Source organism: Triturus cristatus, chromosome 4_2 (assembly GCF_964204655.1).
Source record: "Triturus cristatus chromosome 4_2, aTriCri1.1, whole genome shotgun sequence".
NCBI classification, from domain to species: domain Eukaryota; kingdom Metazoa; phylum Chordata; class Amphibia; order Caudata; family Salamandridae; genus Triturus; species Triturus cristatus.
The window spans coordinates 731,349,940-731,368,677 of record NC_140586.1 but is presented as its reverse complement, the minus strand read 5'-3'; the positions used below and the strand labels follow the sequence as shown (position 1 = coordinate 731,368,677).

At 47.3% G+C, this 18,738-nt stretch overlaps 1 protein-coding gene across 1 annotated transcript in view; it reads right to left on the bottom strand.

Moving 5' to 3' along the window:
- CC2D1B (coiled-coil and C2 domain containing 1B) overlaps positions 1-18,738 on the bottom strand; it is a 654,195-nt gene that overhangs the window by 271,482 nt on the left and 363,975 nt on the right. The window contains exon 16 of the mRNA XM_085602619.1: positions 6,532-6,657. Within this exon, the coding sequence (XP_085458745.1) occupies positions 6,532-6,657 (126 nt within the window). The remainder of the gene's footprint in view (positions 1-6,531; positions 6,658-18,738) is intronic.

The window sequence follows — 18,738 nt, the reverse complement described above, 5'->3', positions numbered from 1 at the left end:
TTGTCTTTTTAGGGAGGAAGAGGGAACTTGAATATGGATTGAGGATTAAACCTTGTGTCACTAATGTGATTAAGCTGTGCCTAAGTGGGAGGAATTGTCCCCAAAAAAATTCACTAGGAAGCTTAAAGACAGATGCTGAGGAATTCTCAATGGAAAGTTCTTAGTTTTCAAAATATCTGTAACTGCCTGAAAACGTGATCTGTTCATTCACCGAAGTTTGCTAATCCTCAATTTCATTGGTCCCAATAACGTATCAATTTGTTTTTTCCAAGGATAGACGCAATTTATATTAAGCTTGGTTAAAATATCATGGTATACAAAGCCTGCATTATATGTTTATTTAACTTATTTAAATGTTTTCCAAAGTGTTAGCTTGTGGCAGGTTGTCACTTTGTTGAAATGATGAGCATTTCAGGCTGCGTTCTAGGGTCAATATTCCACTCTTCTCTTGGATGAAACAATGACTGAAATTGCAGATCAGGTTGGATCATGAATACAGGGATTTCAGATAAGATTTTCAGTTAAGCTCGAGCTTTGTGCTGTGGGCCCTGTGCCCCTCTGCAGGGGTCCTTTGGACTTCCCGATGTAGGAAGAGATTGAATCTGGCCTGCGAAAGCTGACTTGCATTAACTGGACCTCAGTAGGTAGTTCAAGAACTGCGATTGGAGATAAATTAAATTGACTCCCACCCATGGTTTTAAGATCGTGCGGAGGATTTGTTTTGTTTTTTATTTATTATTTTTTTCAACTGAACAATTAGCGCAGTACAGTTAACACATAATACAGATGCAGGAATCCATCGCAAACCAGTACAAACAGTGTCTTCAACATCGAGGCCATATCCCCTCCTCCCCCTTGATTTATGTAAATTAAGATTCGCCACCAGTGTTTTATCGTTCTGATCCTGGATAGTGATTTTGAGCCCGGGAGTGGCAATGAATGAGTGGAGGTCGCCGGGGCGGTGTGTACTCGGGCGTTATGCCAGAGTCTCTTGTGTGGTCTGTGTATTGGGTTGTTGTATGTTGTTGCCTATATCAAGTCCAAAGTATCTTCTCCAAGGCCCAAAACTTTGTAAAAATATTTCGGGCACCCTCTACTACGGTATGTGGTTTGCTCAGCCGTCATATATATATCCATCCCCCTCATCCATTCCTCTATAGTCCGCTTGTTGGCAACCCCCCACTTCCTGACTATATCCCTTTTAGCGACCTCCAGTCCCAAGGAGGCGAGAATTAGCTGTGTTCTGGTGACGTCTACCTCACTTGGTATCCCAAGTATCGCAAATTTGGGGTCCATCGGCACTGTCACCGCCAGGACCGCTCCCAACAATTCGAATACCTGCGTCCAATATAACTATCTCGGGACATGACCATACTGTGTGGAAAAAGTCGCCTTTGGCCGTTATGCAAGCCAAGCAGAATGGGGATTCCGCCCTACCCATCTTATGCAACCAGTCCCTGTCATAATAGATTCAGTGCAATATCTTGAGCTGAATGAACCAAAGTCTCGCTTTTATGGCGACTTCTCTGGGGTGCATTAATGTCGCCTCCCAGTCTAGGTCTTCCATGGGCCCTACACCTCCCTCTCCCACCGTGTCCGGAGTCCCACCGTCAGGGAGGTTATTATTAATGGTCTTGTATATGAAGGAGATCGCTTTGTGTGTGTGTCAACTCTTCTTGCAAGAGCCTGCCTTCCAGGGGTGCATATTCTGGGAGTTGTTCACAGGGGAGATTCGCTGCCGGACAGGCATGGCGCAGTTGCGCATATTTAAAGAATTGGGAATTGTGCACGTCATAGTCCTGTTTGAGTTTTGCCCATGTTTTGAGTTTCCCTTTTTCGAGGATGTCCCCCACTGTGGAGATCCCCAGGATATCCCAGGCCCCAAACCCCCTAAGCCTGTGTTGCTCCCAAAACCGGGCTCCCTCTCAGAGTGGTGTACTTTTCGTGATCTTTCCCATCCATCCCATGGTCTTAGTCGCCCTCTCCCATGCTGTCAGGGTCACCTGGGTCGCTGGCAATAAGCGGGAACCACCCTTCCCCCATAGAGATAATGTAGGTGTGTGTGTGGCAACATTTCCTCCCTTTCAAGGCGATATGTGGGATGTTCTCTATGCTTATGTATCCACTTGTTTACGGGTATCAAATGGGACGCCAAACAGTAAGCCTCTATATCGGTAAGCGCTCTCCCCCCATTGTATGGATTGCGTTGCAGCGTCCTAAGCGATATTCTCGGGTGTCCCCACTTGCCACAGTAGTATTCGTATTTTGCTTGCTATTTCCGCAAAGATAGCTTTGGGTAGGGGGTGATACGCGTTTTGCAGGGCATACAGGAGTTGGGGCTGGGTGATCATTTTGAATATTGCTGCCCGACCGAGCAGGGTGAGGGGGAGATCCCTCCACGTCTAACTTGAAGTTATTCAAGACCGTACCAAGGTTTTATTTCCTACATATCTCTGAATGTGGAGTAACAACGATGCCAAGGTATTTGAAGCCCCTCTGCACCACTCGCAGCTCCCCGGGTAGGGGGCAGTCCACATGTGCATTGGTAGGGCAGTAAAGCGTGGACTTATTCCAGTTTACTTTGTAGCCCGATTGGCTGCCGTAGTCAGTGATCGCGTTGAAGAGGGCAGGTATAGACCTTTCAGATTTGGTGATGTGCATCAAATATCATCGGCATAGAGAGACATTTTCTCCTCTCCCGAATCTGTGAGTGTGGTACTAAAGCCTCGGATGGAAAGGTGCTCTCTAATAGTACAGGCCAAAGACTCAAGGGTGAGCACGAAGAGAAGAAGCAAAAGGGGGCAGCTCTGCCACGTCCCCCTCTCAATAGGGAAGTACGCCGAGTGGTGGCCGTTGACGCGCACCGTGGTCATTGGTTGGTTATATAGAAGAGTCACCCAGCTGCGGAATTTCGGCCCAAATCCGAACCTGGACAGAGTAGCATCTAGGAATGACTAATCCACTGTGTCACACGCCTTTTCAACATCCAATGATAGCAATACCTGTGGGCTTTCTCTGTGTCTCACTTTCATGAGCCACTTATGCGTGTGCCTGAGATTTAGACGGGTCGATCAGCCTCCATGAATCCAGACTGGTCCTCATGTATCAGATCTATGATCACCCCCAGCAGACGCGTCACCAAAATGGTGGCCAGGATTTTGATTTCTGAGTTCCGCAATGAAATGAGTCTATAAGAACCACATTGGTCATGGGGCTTTCCTGCCTTGTGTTTTACCACGATAGCGGCCATACGCAGGTCCAGTGGAAGAACACCCTCCCCGTGGGCATCTGTAAAAAGCCAGAGAAGATAGGGGCTCAGGATATTGGTGTAGCATCAAAAGAATTATGCGGGTAGCCCGTTGGTACCAGGCGCTGAGCTTCGCCACTGCTGCTTGGACCTCTGCCAGTGACAGATCCTCCTCTCATGCCGAGGATTTTTAACATTATTTTTATTACCGAAGAGAGTTAATTCAATTTCATAAGGGCCGATGAAATAGGAGATGATTTGTTAAGATCGAAACATGGTGTGGTTACGCGTTTGAAGACTTGAGTTTCAGAATCTGTTTCTTTGGCATGTATGCGTAAACCCATTCTAGTAGTCCCATAATGTTAACATTAACTCCTGGTCAGTCAATTCAAGGAGATGGATGATGATGTACTGTAATACACTCGTCCCAGTTGGTTAGACTGTGGTTTCTTCAGTAACAAAAGTGATAATTGCATGTGCCAAGAATAGAAAAATGCTCTTTTATTGTGCTGGCCATGCATGGCTGCTGAGGGATATTCAAGGCTTTCAATTTGCCACCTGCCCTAATTACTTGTTCTGTGTTTAAAACTGTGAAATACCTGAATGAAGTTAAGATTTGGGAAAACTGACCTAAGTGTAAGTTGAAGACCTCAATCTCACATATCTTTGCCAGACCTTCAGAATTTGTCGTCAAAGAAATACATCATATTTTCGTAGTGCTGTTTGGAGACAATAGTGGCATTCTTTACCACTGCTTGCTCTGCAACATCTCTGAGAATCCTAAATAATTGTTTCATTTGATTTGTTGCCTGGCAGAACTGTCTTCCTTTGCTTTCAGGATTGTTCTGGGAAACTCTTTCACAAAGGCTTTATACATTCAGGCACTGCACTTCAAATTTAATACTCTGCCTTTTTAAATTGGGCACTTTTGAGTTGAAGCCCCTGTTGGTTGTTTTCTCCTTTGATCTTGATTCCCGGAATTGCAGAGGTGTCACTGCATCCACAGTTTTGGAGAGTTTTTGAGGTAGTGACACAAGGAGAACCTCTAGTTCACTGTCAGATAAGTAGATGATTCATTGAGGGAGATGAAGGCTTACTTGAACCTGCTTGGAAGTACTTTTCTTCTGTGGCTATGAAGAACTGGGATCGCCCCACCTAAGGTTTTCTCTCTTGCATAGTTATATACAGATTAAGTGTTAAAACTGATTTATCTGATTAGTTAAGGAGTGGGGTAACACTGAGATTGGCTTGTCATGGGTGAAATCCAGATACAGAATGTGTCCTGCTGGATGGGAAGGAGAGGAAATTTGTTGAGAAATGCTTAATGAGTCTAGGGATTCCATTATTTCGGAGGCCTCTTTCTGACTCGCGTTTACAACAAAAAATTTAACTCGCCCATAAGCAGGATCTTTCACAAAACGGTTTTGGTCGACAGCATGAGAGTTGTAAGGTCTTAACTGAGGGATGGATTGTATCCATATTTACAGTAAATTACGTGATAACTGAAGAATTGTTGAGGTGTCTCATTCTCTTCTGTATACAATCTATAGTTTGGAGAATGTATATCAATGTTAGTATAATGATATGCAAACTTAGCAATCGTACGTATTGCAACCGCGGGATGTTCCCTACCTGATCCGACAAGTGGCGGAACTGTGTGAACTAATGGTAACCAGGGTGTTGAAGAGGCCACCCTTTACTAGGGACCTTGTCCTCTGAATGTTGTTGCCCTTTAGCCACATTAATGAATCTATGTCAATGGTTTGGTGGCAGGAGGGGTATGTGAGACACTTGGTGATCTAAGAGTGGGACGCATTTGTGGTGGACAATTCCTGCAATAAGCCAAATTGTCAAGCACGGTGCAGGAGATCTGGACGGACTTCCTGCACACACCCCAACAGACTGACACGCTACAATTACTGTTGATGGCTGGGGCGACAAGATATATAGGGATTCATTTATACAAAGCTCTCAATGTGGTCAGGACTGAGCCTGTGGCACACCGAGCATGAGGGGGTAGAAGTTGGCGACACCCCTGTCGGGTGAAGAATGGAAAGCTAATCGTGAGCTGGTGAAGAGGGTTTCATGCTACACTAGATATAAGCTAAAGAACTTTAACTATGTGCATCACACATACTTAACACCTATTAAGCACAGCTGCATGTATGGTGGCAGGAGTGCAGATTGCCCTAGGGAGGAGGCTTTCTTTCTGCATATGGCCTGGGCATGACTTAGGGTCCGGTATATTGGACAGCAGTGGTCATGCAGCTACAGGCAGTGACAGTCTTGAAGACTGAGGTGTCACCTCAGTTGTGCTTGCTCAGTGTTGTTAAACAACCCAGAGGTGGTAAGATGCACTGGCGGTTCCTGCAGCTCACCTTGGCGTTGGCAAAAAAGGAGAGCAGCCACAGGATGGTTGAGCACAAGATTCTCTTCTGCCACATTATGGTATAAGGATGTCACTGAGTGGGTACTGGCGGAGGAGGTACACATGAAACTCAATCATCAGGATGACAAGCTGCAGGAAGACCTGGATATTTGGGCCGCAGTGTTGAAGGGTATGCACAGGGAGTTGGCAGGAGGTGGGGAGCAGGGCTCGCAATCACAAGATACAGAACACACTCTCAACCAGGAACGAAGGTTGGATGACATTAGGGGGGAACCATCCGCATCAGGGACAGACTGGGAGGTGGGCAGTCGAGAGGGAACACACACATCATGGTTTGGAACTCGAGCCTAGATGTATCCATGTTTACAAAATGCTGATTTACTACTTGTAACACTGACTATGAGGGATATTGGAGTTGGGACTGAGGTATAGGGAATGAAGTTTGAATGCTCTGATACACGCAATTGGGAATGAAGTGTACCCATACATGAGCTATCGCTGATTGTTGCTCTTTTCTTTTTTCTTTGCTGCTTTAGGTCTCCTTTTGATTGGTAGTGCTATATTTGTAATGCACAGATCTGATGTTTACTGTTGCCCTGATTCAGGGCCTGCTCTCAACAAATGGCAATAAAAAGAAACTATACTAAAAGAAGTACATATTGCAGTGGTTCATATATTAATGTAGGAGAAGAGAACAATTTGGGCCTTTTAATGTTGCTAAATACATTTAAATCCTCTAATCTTGAAGCATTACTAACTACAGTCCTTTGAAAATTTGCTCACTTCAGGTACTAATGTTCAGCTACTGTGTTTGTGCCCATCTTTTCCCACAACCCAGATCACTGTGCTCTCAATTCACTGTTGCAATGTGATGAGTGATTAAGTACCACCATACCTCATGCTGTTCTTTCAATAGCTTTAAAAGCTGTGCATAGACTTCTTCAGACTTCTGTGAAATCTTAACATCATTGTGATGCACGAAAATAAACTCACTCTCGTCATCTGTTGGTGGGGATGGCAACTGAAAGAAGGAAAATTATAGGGGTTTAGGTTTCTGTGCCTTATCACTTTAAAATAGAAAAGACAAATGGACACAACTGATATCTTCCTACATACATCATTTCTTAAAATTAGCTTGCTCTAACTAACAGTAAAATAGAAGATGCATAAAAGTGGAATGTATGGAAATGTACAGGAATGTGAAAAACAAAGGATACCCTCGTAAGATTCATACTTTTGAACATTAAGATATCAGATCTTCAGGTTCTCACTATGTAAAAATGGTAGATAAATCTAACCTCAGGTGACAAACAACAAACATAAATTTCACACTGTTGTTTTTATTAAACAAACAAAAAATAAATCAAAATTTGCTAGCCTTGTTTTAAACACTACATAACTACTTTGTAGTAATTAATTAGGGTGGTTGTTGTGGTTATTTTTGCTGTGGGCTGCCCTTCTATAGTAAAGGATAACATGTCCAGTAAAAAGACAGATTCATATTTCAAAATGAGATTATGGAGACCGATCATGTTACAAGTATTATTCTTGGCTCAAAACAATGGGCAGAGATTTCTGGCTGATACCGGTCAGCAATTGTCTGCCTTTCCAGAAGGAGAGCTCTCACCTGGTGGGTATCTAAATGTGATAATGAACTTCGATATGTTTAACCCCTCAATATGCTGAATCACAAACAGCACCAGGAGAGGTTACAGAAGGCCTTCAATTTTTGGGTGTGGTAGAAGAATGCCTACAACTGCACCCTAGAAGAAGAAAAATGTTTTTATATTTAAATGTCCCACACTGTATTTTGCAAAATGACTACATTTTAATGAGTTCTTGTTTTTAGATTAGTTGAATAATATTCTAACCGTGAGCCTATGATGGAAGAAATTGTACTACATTGCACAGAAGGAAGACTCAACACTTTAGTTACTACTAAATGTGCTAAATGACACTAATCAGTCACTTCTAAGTAGTAAAGAAGAAAGCATATCAAGAATGGAAGGTGGATAGAATGACAAAATATATGGCATGTGGAACCCACTGCTACATCCTAGTAATGTCTTAAAGGAGAAATAAGAGTTCAGAGTTGATCAGGTTCGTTTCAATAGCAGGCAACCAGTCCTAGGTCTCTGACCAGTTATGAACATTTTGGTTTGTTATATAAAGGTAAGGCAAACTTAGCCAGCCTACATTATTCATTTCATTAATTTATTTTCGTCATTCGTTTTCTTTAGGCCCCCGGGTGGGCCAGGTCCCGGAGGCAACAATAAAAAGAGATGCGGGGGGCCTGCGCAGCCCACCGCAGCCCAAGGGACCCCCACCTCCCCAGGGCTATATTTACAAAAAAAGTGTGGGGGGCTCCAGCCCCCCCCCACACAGCCCCAGGGACCCACCACCTCCCCGGGGCTAAGTATGTGAAATGCAGGGGGGCCACACGACCCCAGAGAGGAGCCACGGGGCCCCGGAGATCGACACCTCCCGGGGCTAGTTTTACAATCAGGCATGGGGTGGCTCCAGTCCCCCTACTCAGCCCCGGGGACCGCCACCTCCCCGGGCTATGTTAAAGATGGAGGGGAGCCACCTGGGCCGAAAATGGCCTCTTAGCACGCTGCTAGTGGGGCGATCAGATCCCTTTGCATTCTGAAGGCCTCAGGACTAAAGTGGACTTCATCCCCCAAGCAGCAGTGCGCCAGGAGGCGCGCTTGCAGAGTGGTGAAGAAAGCGGGCGTGACCTCTGACCACCTCTCAGAAATGCAGCTGTGTGGGGCTCACTAGAGGTAACAGGAAGGCTAGTGTACCCCCAGGAAGCTCAAGAGGCAAGGGGACTTCACCCCCCAACCAAGAGCTCGCCAGGAGGCACGTTTGCAGAGGTGGAGAAAGGGGGTGAGGCCTGCTATCAGAACTCAGCAATCCTGCTTTGTGGGACTTACTGGAGGTAATAGGAGGGGTGTAGGCCCTTGAAGTAACTTGAGATGTCATGAGTCATGTCACTGATCAGGTCATGAGTGATGTAACATATGACGTGATAAGCAGTGCATTGCGGGTGCCCTAGTTATAGTTAACTTAGCTAACTATAACGGCTGAATTTCTATGGTTTTGTATGAGTAAAATCTGACCCTAACTATAACGTCCCTGTATTCTTGGTCTTTTTTTTTGGGGGGGGGGGGGGGGGGGGGGGCTGGAATAAATAAATAAATATATATATTTTTTTCCACAACAGATGTCATCACCTTCCGTGACTCACCATAGAGCGAAACCGAAACACCTCAGACGCCGATCTCTGAAGTATTGTTTTCACCCTTTATTTAATTTTCTTTATTTTCACTTCATTGATTCACAAGATTCTGTATGTTATTATTTATATCCAGGCCGACGCATTTTGGCTTCCGCTTTCTACTGGGTGGGGGAGGGGCGGGGTGTGTGGGTGTATATATATATATATATACATAAATATATATACATACATCTTAGGATTAGGAGCATGTAGACATAGACTTAGAGATATATGAGGGTGAACGGCATTCTAAAAAAAAAAGTTTTAAGAGTACAGAGGGATGGATGACTTGCAAGCACCTATGAGGGGTGAACAAATAATCATGAGTATACTAAGGGAAGGGAAAGTTGTGTCAGTGCCTACTCTACACTAATCTTGTAGATGGATGCAGAAGTGCCACAATCACATCAACAACTTTGTGAGGAAGATCTAAGGTGACTAGCTGCTGTCGTTCAATCTCCACAAATGGAGGTGCAGAAGTCCACATGCAGGATACCACACCCTCATGGCCAAATACGGAGTCACCAGGATGACTTGGGCCCCATCAGCCTTGATCTTTCTAAGAACTCAAGCAAAGAAGGATAGAGGTGGAAAGGCATACAGGATTCCAGAGTTCCATTCTAGGCAGAATTAGCCTCAGAGAGAGCCGCCTTGGGAACTCTGGCATGCAAGAAATACAGACATTACACGTTCTCAGTGGTGGTGATAAGATTGAGCCAGTGTTCTCTCCATTGCTCGAAAACATCCTGTGCCACCTCCGGATGAAACTACCATTCACAATCTGCTTAGCTTTGGCAAATGAGTTTGCCTGCCCTGGTATTTAGTGATCCTGTCAAGTGATTCATGATCAGAGAAATGCCCTGGCGAGTCAGCCACTTTCAGTGGCGCACAGCCTCCTAGCATAGGACTCAAGATCTCACTCCCATCTACTATAACACATGGCAGTAGTGTTGTCTGTGAGAACCTGTACTAGCTTCCCCTTCATGGACGGTAGAAGGGCTTTCCATGTCAAGTAAATCAACGGCAGCACCAGCAAACTGATGTGGAGGCGAGTTTGTGCAAGATACCAGAGTCCTCTGATCTCCACGTCTCCCAGAGGCTGCCCTAGCTTAGCAGCGATAAATAAATACATCCGGTATTTGTAAAGCGCAAACTACTCACCCATAAGGGTCTCAAGGCGCTGGGAGCCGTCGGGGAGATTAAGTGAGCTATTGCCCAGAGTCATATTGTGCTGAGCTGAGCTGCTGTCGCCGGCGCTGGAGATTGAACCCTGAGCTCCAAAGTCAGCTGACCTAGCCGCTGCGCCACACCTCTCCCTTACAACCGTCAGTTCTGCGTAGGGTAAAGCGAGGAGTCTGCAACTGGCCCAATAACAGTATAGCAGCCACCAAAAAAGATTTTTTGCAGTCTCCGCCAAAAACCTGGATGGAATCCGATAAGTTCCCCTAGTTTTGCGCCCACTGGGACTTCAGGTTGCAATGGAGAGCCTGCATGTGCAATCTGGAATGTAGGAGGCTGAGTTCCAAGCAGCCTCAATGCCATCCTCACTGAAATTAAGGATCGAGGTGAAACATTATCATAGCCTAAATGTCCTAGACTGTCCCCTTTGGAAAGAAGGCCTGCAACTACACAGTATCCAGGATATCTCCTAAGAACCAGAGCATCTGCGGAGTCAAATATGACTTTGGCTCATTGACAGGTAACCCCGACAATATTAGGAGGTTCACAATTCGCCATTGTCTGGAGGTGGTCTATGACTGCCTGGAAGAGTTTGCATTCAACAGGTAGTCTTTTCAGGTATGGGGAAACTGTCACCTTTGAAGTTGCGCTGTGACCACTGCCATCACTTTCATGAACACCAGAGGGACACTGGCAAATCCAAAAGAGAACACCACAATCTGGAAATGATCCTGATCCACTGGGAATCGCGGTAGTGCCTTTGTGCCTGCAGATCAGGAATATCAAAATATGCATCCTGCAGGTCCAACGCTGCCATCCAGGGAGTTGAACTAGGCCTCCACCTACAAGTAGGCCCAAGTATACAACAGGGCCGTGCCCTATCTGGCATGGTTTTCTTTTTTTTAAAATTATGTTTATTATATACAACAAAATGGAACAGTATACATTATACAAAGTACAGAAAATAGTCCCTTGGCACCAATGCACCTAATTAGTCCTGCTAATCATATCTTACTGCCCAGCACATTTGCTAACAGTGACAGCATATCAACTTTCCAGTAGACCAATTTAATAGACCGGGGTCACAAGGTGACAGAGGAATCTATGAAAAAAGAAAGCCAGAGAAAAAGAGGAGAGAGAAAGATAGGGAATGACTAACACTTCTCGACCAACTGTCTGCGTGCATACCCGTTTGGAGAGAGGGGGCTGACCCAGTGACAGGGTACTGCCCACAAGCAGGCACCCCCATATGCTGGCACTCCTCTAGCATAGCCTACTGAAGACAGCTGCACACTACCTCAACCTTATTATGTAGTGTCCTCAGCCAAAGCACACAAGTGCAAATAATTCAAAAATAGTTCCCAAATACCTCTGGGGGGGGGGAAAGGCCGGCATCGGGTCCCAATAAGTCGTCAGTTGGCTTCGAGAGTATGAAGCATCCTGCAGCCAATCCTCCTGCAGACGGCATAATATGAGACCCCAGCACATCGCCACTCTCCGCTTTCCCAAAAGTAGTAACAATGCAACCAGCTTGTGAAGATCCAGAGGGACCCCTTTAACGTATCCCAGTAGGGCAGTGAGTGGTGTGTGGTCAAGTTTAAGCCCTGCCATCTCATCTATAGCATCCAGAACCACATCCCAGTATCGCCAAATATCAGGGCAGTTCCATGCCAAATGCAGAAAATTTGACTAGGAGGCCAAGTGCCTTCTCAAAGAGCCCCCTTCCGCACAGCTATTCCGATGTTCAGTATAGCCAAGACAAAAATTTTAAATAAATCAGCCGCAGCCTATAGTTAGATGAAAGTGCTCTTGACTGTGCACAAAAGAACAGCTACACATCTTCCGGGTTGAAAACTTCAAGTAGAGTCTCCCACTTCAAGCAGGCAGAGGGGACTTGAACAGGGGCAGTACGATGCATGATAGAATATAACCTAGTAACTAAGCTTGCGTGAGGATGGATTCCCAAGAAGTCCCTCCAGCGCAGGCAGCGTGAGGGGCGCAACAGGTAAGGAAGCATAAGTAGTGCACGGCTGCCTGAAGCTGGTAGTAGGTTGATCAAGCTAATTTGTTGTGTACCCTTCAGGCAGCTGCTGCAGCGAGACTAAAGGGACAATTGCACCCATAATAGTGAGCTGGAGCTATCCAAGTCTACAGCACACACCTGCATCTTGCGTAAACGAGAATCGTGGATGCCTATGCAATGGGATTGAAGGGGCAAACAGGGTATCCAACCTGACTTGGCAGCAAAGTTCATGCCACGCCCACACTGTGCAGCCAAACGTGTCCACTCCCATCCGTGGGCAGGGCTGTGTCCTGAATAGTACCATAGATAACGGCAACGGATCCGCAAGATCATGCTACAGAGCCGTATGAGCCATAAATTGTGTAGGGTGCAGCCAGTAAAACACAAACTGCGCTTGCACACAGTAGTAGCATAAAATGTTGTCGGGCTCTCCAAGGCCCCCCTGCTCGAATGGTAGGGTAAGAGTCTCCCAGGCGATCCTGGGCTGCTGCCCAGCCCATATCAAAGCCACCAAGCTGGATCTCAACCGCCGTCGCAGCTGCCCATCAATGGCAGAGGCAGATTAATGAACAAAGAGAGCAGTTTAGGCAATATAATTCATTTGGCTATTGCAAGCCGCCCCGCCATGGAGAGGGAGGCGAGACCACCTACTCACACAGTCCTCCAACCAATCGATCACACACCCATTGTAGGCACGCCAAAGTACATCCACCTCTCGACTCAACCAGATCCCCAAGTACTTAATTGGTTCCCTCGCCCAGCGGATAGGGAAATCGCTATCTGGCTTGCCCAGATAAATAGGTTTGCACCTCAAATCCTCCAGGACCTTCCCAAGGTAGATCAGGTGATCCTGCCAAGTGTAGCTATAGACAGCAATATCATAAAGATATGTTGCTCTATAAGACTCCAGCCCAGCAAGTACTTTGTTCACCAACATTTGGAAGGTGGCAGGGTCATTCTTTAGTCCAAATGACATCACTGTAAATTGGTAATGTCAATCTGGGGTCGAGAATGCTGATTTTTCTTTAGCTCCAGGGGTCTGACAAATCTGTAAGCACCCTGATGTTAAATCAAAAGTACTGAGAAACTTGGCTGCCTCTAACCTGTCAATCAGTTTGTCAGCCCTAGAAATTGGGTGTATATCTGTCTTGGTTACTGCATTGAAGCGCCTATAGTCCACACAAAATCTCAGCTTGTTTTTTCCACCCTTGGAATGAGGTTTTGGGACTAAAGCAACTGGGCTGGCTTAGGGGGTATCAGAGGGTTCAATGACTCCCAATTCCAGCATCTTGCTTTCTTCAGACTTGATGCTCTCTGACTTGGTTAGACTGCTTGTACATCGGATTTTTTAAAGGAAGGTTGTCCCTAGTGTCCACATCATGTGTGCACCAGCTTGTCTAACCTGGGGTCAAGGAGAAGAGCGCAGCATACAGTCAACCTGCTGGTGGGCATGAAAAAACAACTCCTTCTACTGATCCATCTTAAGGGTTGTGAGAGAGGAGGTCAGGGAGAGTTTCATTCTATTCTTCCGGACTCTCATCAATGACCCTCAGCATGGCCACATCAGCCATGTCATAGTACGGTTTAAGGTGATCCACATAGATGACCCACTTGGGGCTCCTGGGAGTGCCAAGGTCCACTAGATAGGTGACCTCCTCTTTTCTTACAAGGACAGGGTAGGGCCCACTCGATTTGTCCTGGAGGGCCCCAAGAGGCACAGGCGCCGAAAGCCACATTTTCTGCCCTGGTTGGAACTCCACCTAGAGCTTAGCTTCTAGACCTCTTGGCTGGCCTCAAGGTTTTTTAATGATGTTTCCATGTATTTAGCCATCCTTGAACATAGGCCAAGTACATAATCCACTGTGTCTTGATTAGGCTCAATGAGAGGTCTCTCCCAAACTTTGTTCACTAGACAAAATGGTCCCCTTACAGCATTACCAAACAGAAGATCAAAGGGGGAAAAACCTGCTCCCTTCTGTGGTACTTCCCTGTAGGTGAAAAACAGGCCTGGCAACAAGACATCCCACCTCCTTCTGGGTTCTTCAGGGAGTCCATTGATCATGCCCTTCATGGTTTTATTCAATCTCTTAACTAAACCATTTGTTTGTGATGATAGGGGGTGGTGAACTTATAGGTCACCCTACACTCAGACCACCTGGGCTTTTAGGTAGCCAGACATGAAGTTACTCCCTCTGTCTGACACCACCTCCATAGGAAAGCCCACTCTGGTAAAGATGCTCAAGAGGGTCCTGGCAGGAGCAGTGGCAGTCCTAAATTTAAAACAAGGTAATGGACCCTAAGCTTTAGTTTGGACAGGGAGGCGTGCTTCATACAAAAAGGGGGCCTTCAGAATACAATAGGCTCCTTTTTAGTAAACAAAGCGCTCCCTTATATTACTTGGAATTTGCCGCATGGGTTGAGAAGCTTCTGGATTCTGTTGAGGCAGGGTATGCTCATGCTTAATCCCCTTTTGGCCAAATGGTATGGAATCCCGGCTGAATGTATTCTCAAAATGGTCTCCAAGATCTGAACCATGTTCTCTTTGTTTGCCCAGCACTTTTATTGTGTTGTTCAAAATGGCTGAGACCTATATGTTAACAGTTATCTGGGGGTGTGGCCAAGCCATCGACCGCAATGGCCGCTCTGCGTTGAAGCTCCGGCACCCGATGCCCGTGCCTGCCTTGAAACAGCAGTATTTTTTCACCACCGCATGAAACAACCGCTGAGGGAGCCCTTCGGTATGTGCCGGGACACCATCTAACCCGGAGACGCAGTGCGGAAAGGCCCCCCAGAGCTCCAGACAATGCCACTGGGAGGTGCGCAGTGGAGGCCCGGCATACCTCGGAGGCCCAGTGGAGACAGGGTACATGGGTGAGCCTGAGGCCAGAGTTGCTGTACTCCGCCGGGTCCTGGCACCTCCCAGCAAAGCTCAGCTTGGTTTTCGTGGGGAGCGGGCCCAGACGGATCCTGTCGGCGCTGCCTGAACCGGAGGGCGGGTGAGTGGGGGAGGCAGACTGGGCCTAGACGCTGCGGTTTTCAGTCAGCGGTATTGCCGCTTGCTATGGCAGGCCGCTGCCAGTTTCCAGGGACCCCCCCGCTCTCTCTCTCTCTCTCTCATGCCCACCCGTCCTCGAACACTGATTGTCGCCCTGGGTGACACAGAGGAGCTTTACCCGGTGATAGCGAGCCTTGCGCAGTAACGTGACGTATGGTGAGCTTGGGCTATTGCCGGAATCCCTGAAAGGGACAGCCGCTTCCACTACAGCTGCCTCTGCACTACGCCCAACACGCCACGAGGGGAGAATGGGCACCCCCTCTCTCATTTTGCCACAAGAGCCTGAGCTTGTGGACTGAGGGTAGGGCCCGTAGAGGTGTTGGGCCTGACCACTACCACCCCCCCCTTGCGGACACACGCCAGAGGTCTTGTGGGCTGGGAGCGGTGGGGGACGGCTCGGTGCCCCCCTCCCCCCAGTTGAGGGGCTTGATATCACTGTCTCTGACTCGGGAGAGACCCAGACACTACCATCTGAGACGCACCTGAGGCCTGCAGGAACGCCCGAAGCAAAGAACCCTGCTACATTGCCCAACTCTGCCGCATCTACAGTTTGTGCCCCCAAGGTAACCTGGCCTGAGGGGGGAGAAATCCACTAGGGGGGTAGCTTGTTCTATCCCTGCACCTACTGCTGCAAATCTCTTTCTGGCTACTACTTCCGCTGCTACGAACCGTGGCAATGGGGCGAGGAGACCCCCAAACAGCGCAAACTTACCTTTGACAAGGTTGATGTCACTGAACGACCCGACCATGATCCTGAGAGGGAGGAAGGCTTAGACCACACAGACCCCTCACAACCCATGGATGGGGCTGCTGCTATAATGGCGGAGCTCCGGGCGGGAATCCATGGCATAGACACGCGGCTGGACACCCTGTCCTCCAGGCTTGACAAAATGGGAGAACGTCTGGACAGGCACACCACCAAGCTTGATGACCCTGAACAAAGAATATTTGCCCCAGGAAGATCGGGCTACTGACACTACACGCAGGCTTGAGCGGGTGGAGAGACTGTTGAAAACAGTTGCGATCAAGAATGAGGACTTAGAGGCCAGATCGCGCAGGAATAATATCCCTATAATGGGCCTTGCGGAATCCACGAACATGGGCCGTCCAGAACCCTTCATTGAAAACATGGTAACGGAATTGTTCGGTGCAGAGAACCTCTCCAGGAACTTTGTGCTGGAGAGGGCACATCGATCCCTTGGCCCGAGACATCTCCCCGGAGGCCAACCATGCTCAATTATAGTGTGTCTGCTCAATTACAGGGACCGTGACACGGTTCTCCGCCTGGCCCGGGAGAACTCACCCGTACAATTCCAGGGGACTGTACTTTCTTTTTATTCCAATCACACTGTCGCTGTGAAGGAAGCCCGGCGGAAATTCTTGGAAGCTAAACGACAACTTCGCACCTTGGGTCTCAAGTACGCTATGCTCTATTCTGCAAAATTGAGAGTGATAGTGGACGGTAAGCCACGCTTCTTTGAAAATGCTACTGAGACATTGGCATTCTGTGAGCAGCGTCAAGGTGTGATACGGAGGAGCCCGACCCAATCCTCTGGGCATTCCTCCCCAGATAGACATTTGGCAGCTAGTGCTGACCTCTTCACTGCGGACTGAGAACTTAGAATCCGGTCTCTAGTACCTGGGTGTTGATTACGTTGTCTATATGCAACACTGCAATGTTGTTTTTCTATTGTTGGCGGATTTATATATGCTTAGAAAACTGTTCTGCTGTTTCAATTCTTATACGCCGCTAATGTTATGTGGTTTCTGGTATGGGCATCGGATGTCTGAGGCGTTGCCCGCCTCTCTAGGATGACTCAGATTTCAATAATATTGGGGTTTTTCTTTCCCTCTTTTTTTTGGGTTCTTTGGGGAGGGATAAGGTTTACAGGGCCTTTGGGCCCAGGTGAGGGAGGTTTTTGAGATGTATGTTTAATGTGATGTATTTTGATTTATTGCGTTGGTATTTTGTGTATTTCCCTTCATGTATGACCCTATGTGGATTTCCGTCTCCTATTGCTTCCATATGGTATAACTTGTACAGGCTAGGCGGTTACGAACCCCTTTATTTCTTGGTATGGCTGTGGCCCCTATGGCAGATATTAATCTTTTCACCTGGAATGTTCGGGGGCTCAATAATCCAAGGAAGTGCAAATTGGTGTTAGCATACCTCCGAGGACATGATGTAAAAATAGCATTTTTTTTACAAGAAACTCACCTCCCCGTACAGGGGACCCCTCCCTTCGCGTCCTTGTGGGGACCCCATAGATTCTTCGTAAGTTTTAGCACCTATTCTCGAGGGGTCTGCCTTCTTATCCATCGTTCACTCCTGTTTACCCACAAGGAAACCGTAAAGGACCCTCATGGGAGGCATCTGTTGCTGCTAGGCACCCTGCTGGGTAAGAAGGTGCCATTCCTCAATGTCTACATGCCCAATGTAGACAATCCCAATTTCTTCGAGGAACTTCATGTCCTGCTTCATCGCTATGATTATGATACAATATTCCTATGGGGGGGACTTAAATCTCTGGCTCGAACAAACCCCGGACTCCTCTAACCCAACAGCCATTACCAAAACACGCTCCCTTGGCGTGATGATTGACCTCATCCATTCCTTCGACTTAAGTGACCTTTAGTGCATACACCATCCTCTGTCCCCTGGATATACCTTTCATTCTGCACCACACTCCACTTACACTCGCATAGATTACATATTGACAAACGCACTGGGATGTCACTGGACCAAGGGTATAGATACACTTCCACGCATACTGTTGGATCATGCACCAGTGTTGCTACACTTACAAGTCCCACACTTGGCTAGGTGGGAACGTAGTTGGTCGTTTCCGGCATCCGCGTTGCTGGGTGAGGCCTTCAGATCAGAAACACAAGAGGCTATTACTGAATATTTTAACCTGAACACGGGCATGGTAGAGCACTACTCTACGTTATGGGACGCCTTTAAAGCTTATACTCGGGGTGTTGTCATATCTAAGCAGGCGGATGTACTTCGAGCGATTTGAGGGAGCCATGCCAAAGTCGAAGCTGAATTGGCATTATTAGATGCGGCGTCACCCGACCCACAAGCCCAGAATCAACGAAGTGCCCTCCTTTTGGAATTGAATGAACACGCTGACAGGGAGGCATTGCCGCTTAGTAAGTTTCATACAGCTCAAAGGTATGGGGAGGGAGAGCGCCCTGGAAAAACACTGGCATGCCTGGTGTCTTCCCCCCCCCCCCCCCCCCGGGAAGCTGGCCAAATAGCGGCGATAACACGCGCAGATGATACCTTAGCAACAGAAGACACTGACATATTAGCGGAACTAGTTGCATATTATCGCTCTCTCTATTCCACCACTCCACCCAAGGGCTTTTCGCAACACTTAGCATACCTGGAGGAGGTTGCGATGGTGTGGCTTACAAAAGGGCAAGCAGATTTTTGGGCGGACCCTTTCACAGTGGAGGAAATTATGCTCGCTATAGATGCCTTCACTGGCTCTAAAGCACCGGGACTCGACGGTCTTTGGGGTGTTTTCTATAAAGCTTTCAAGACAGTGTAGCGTCA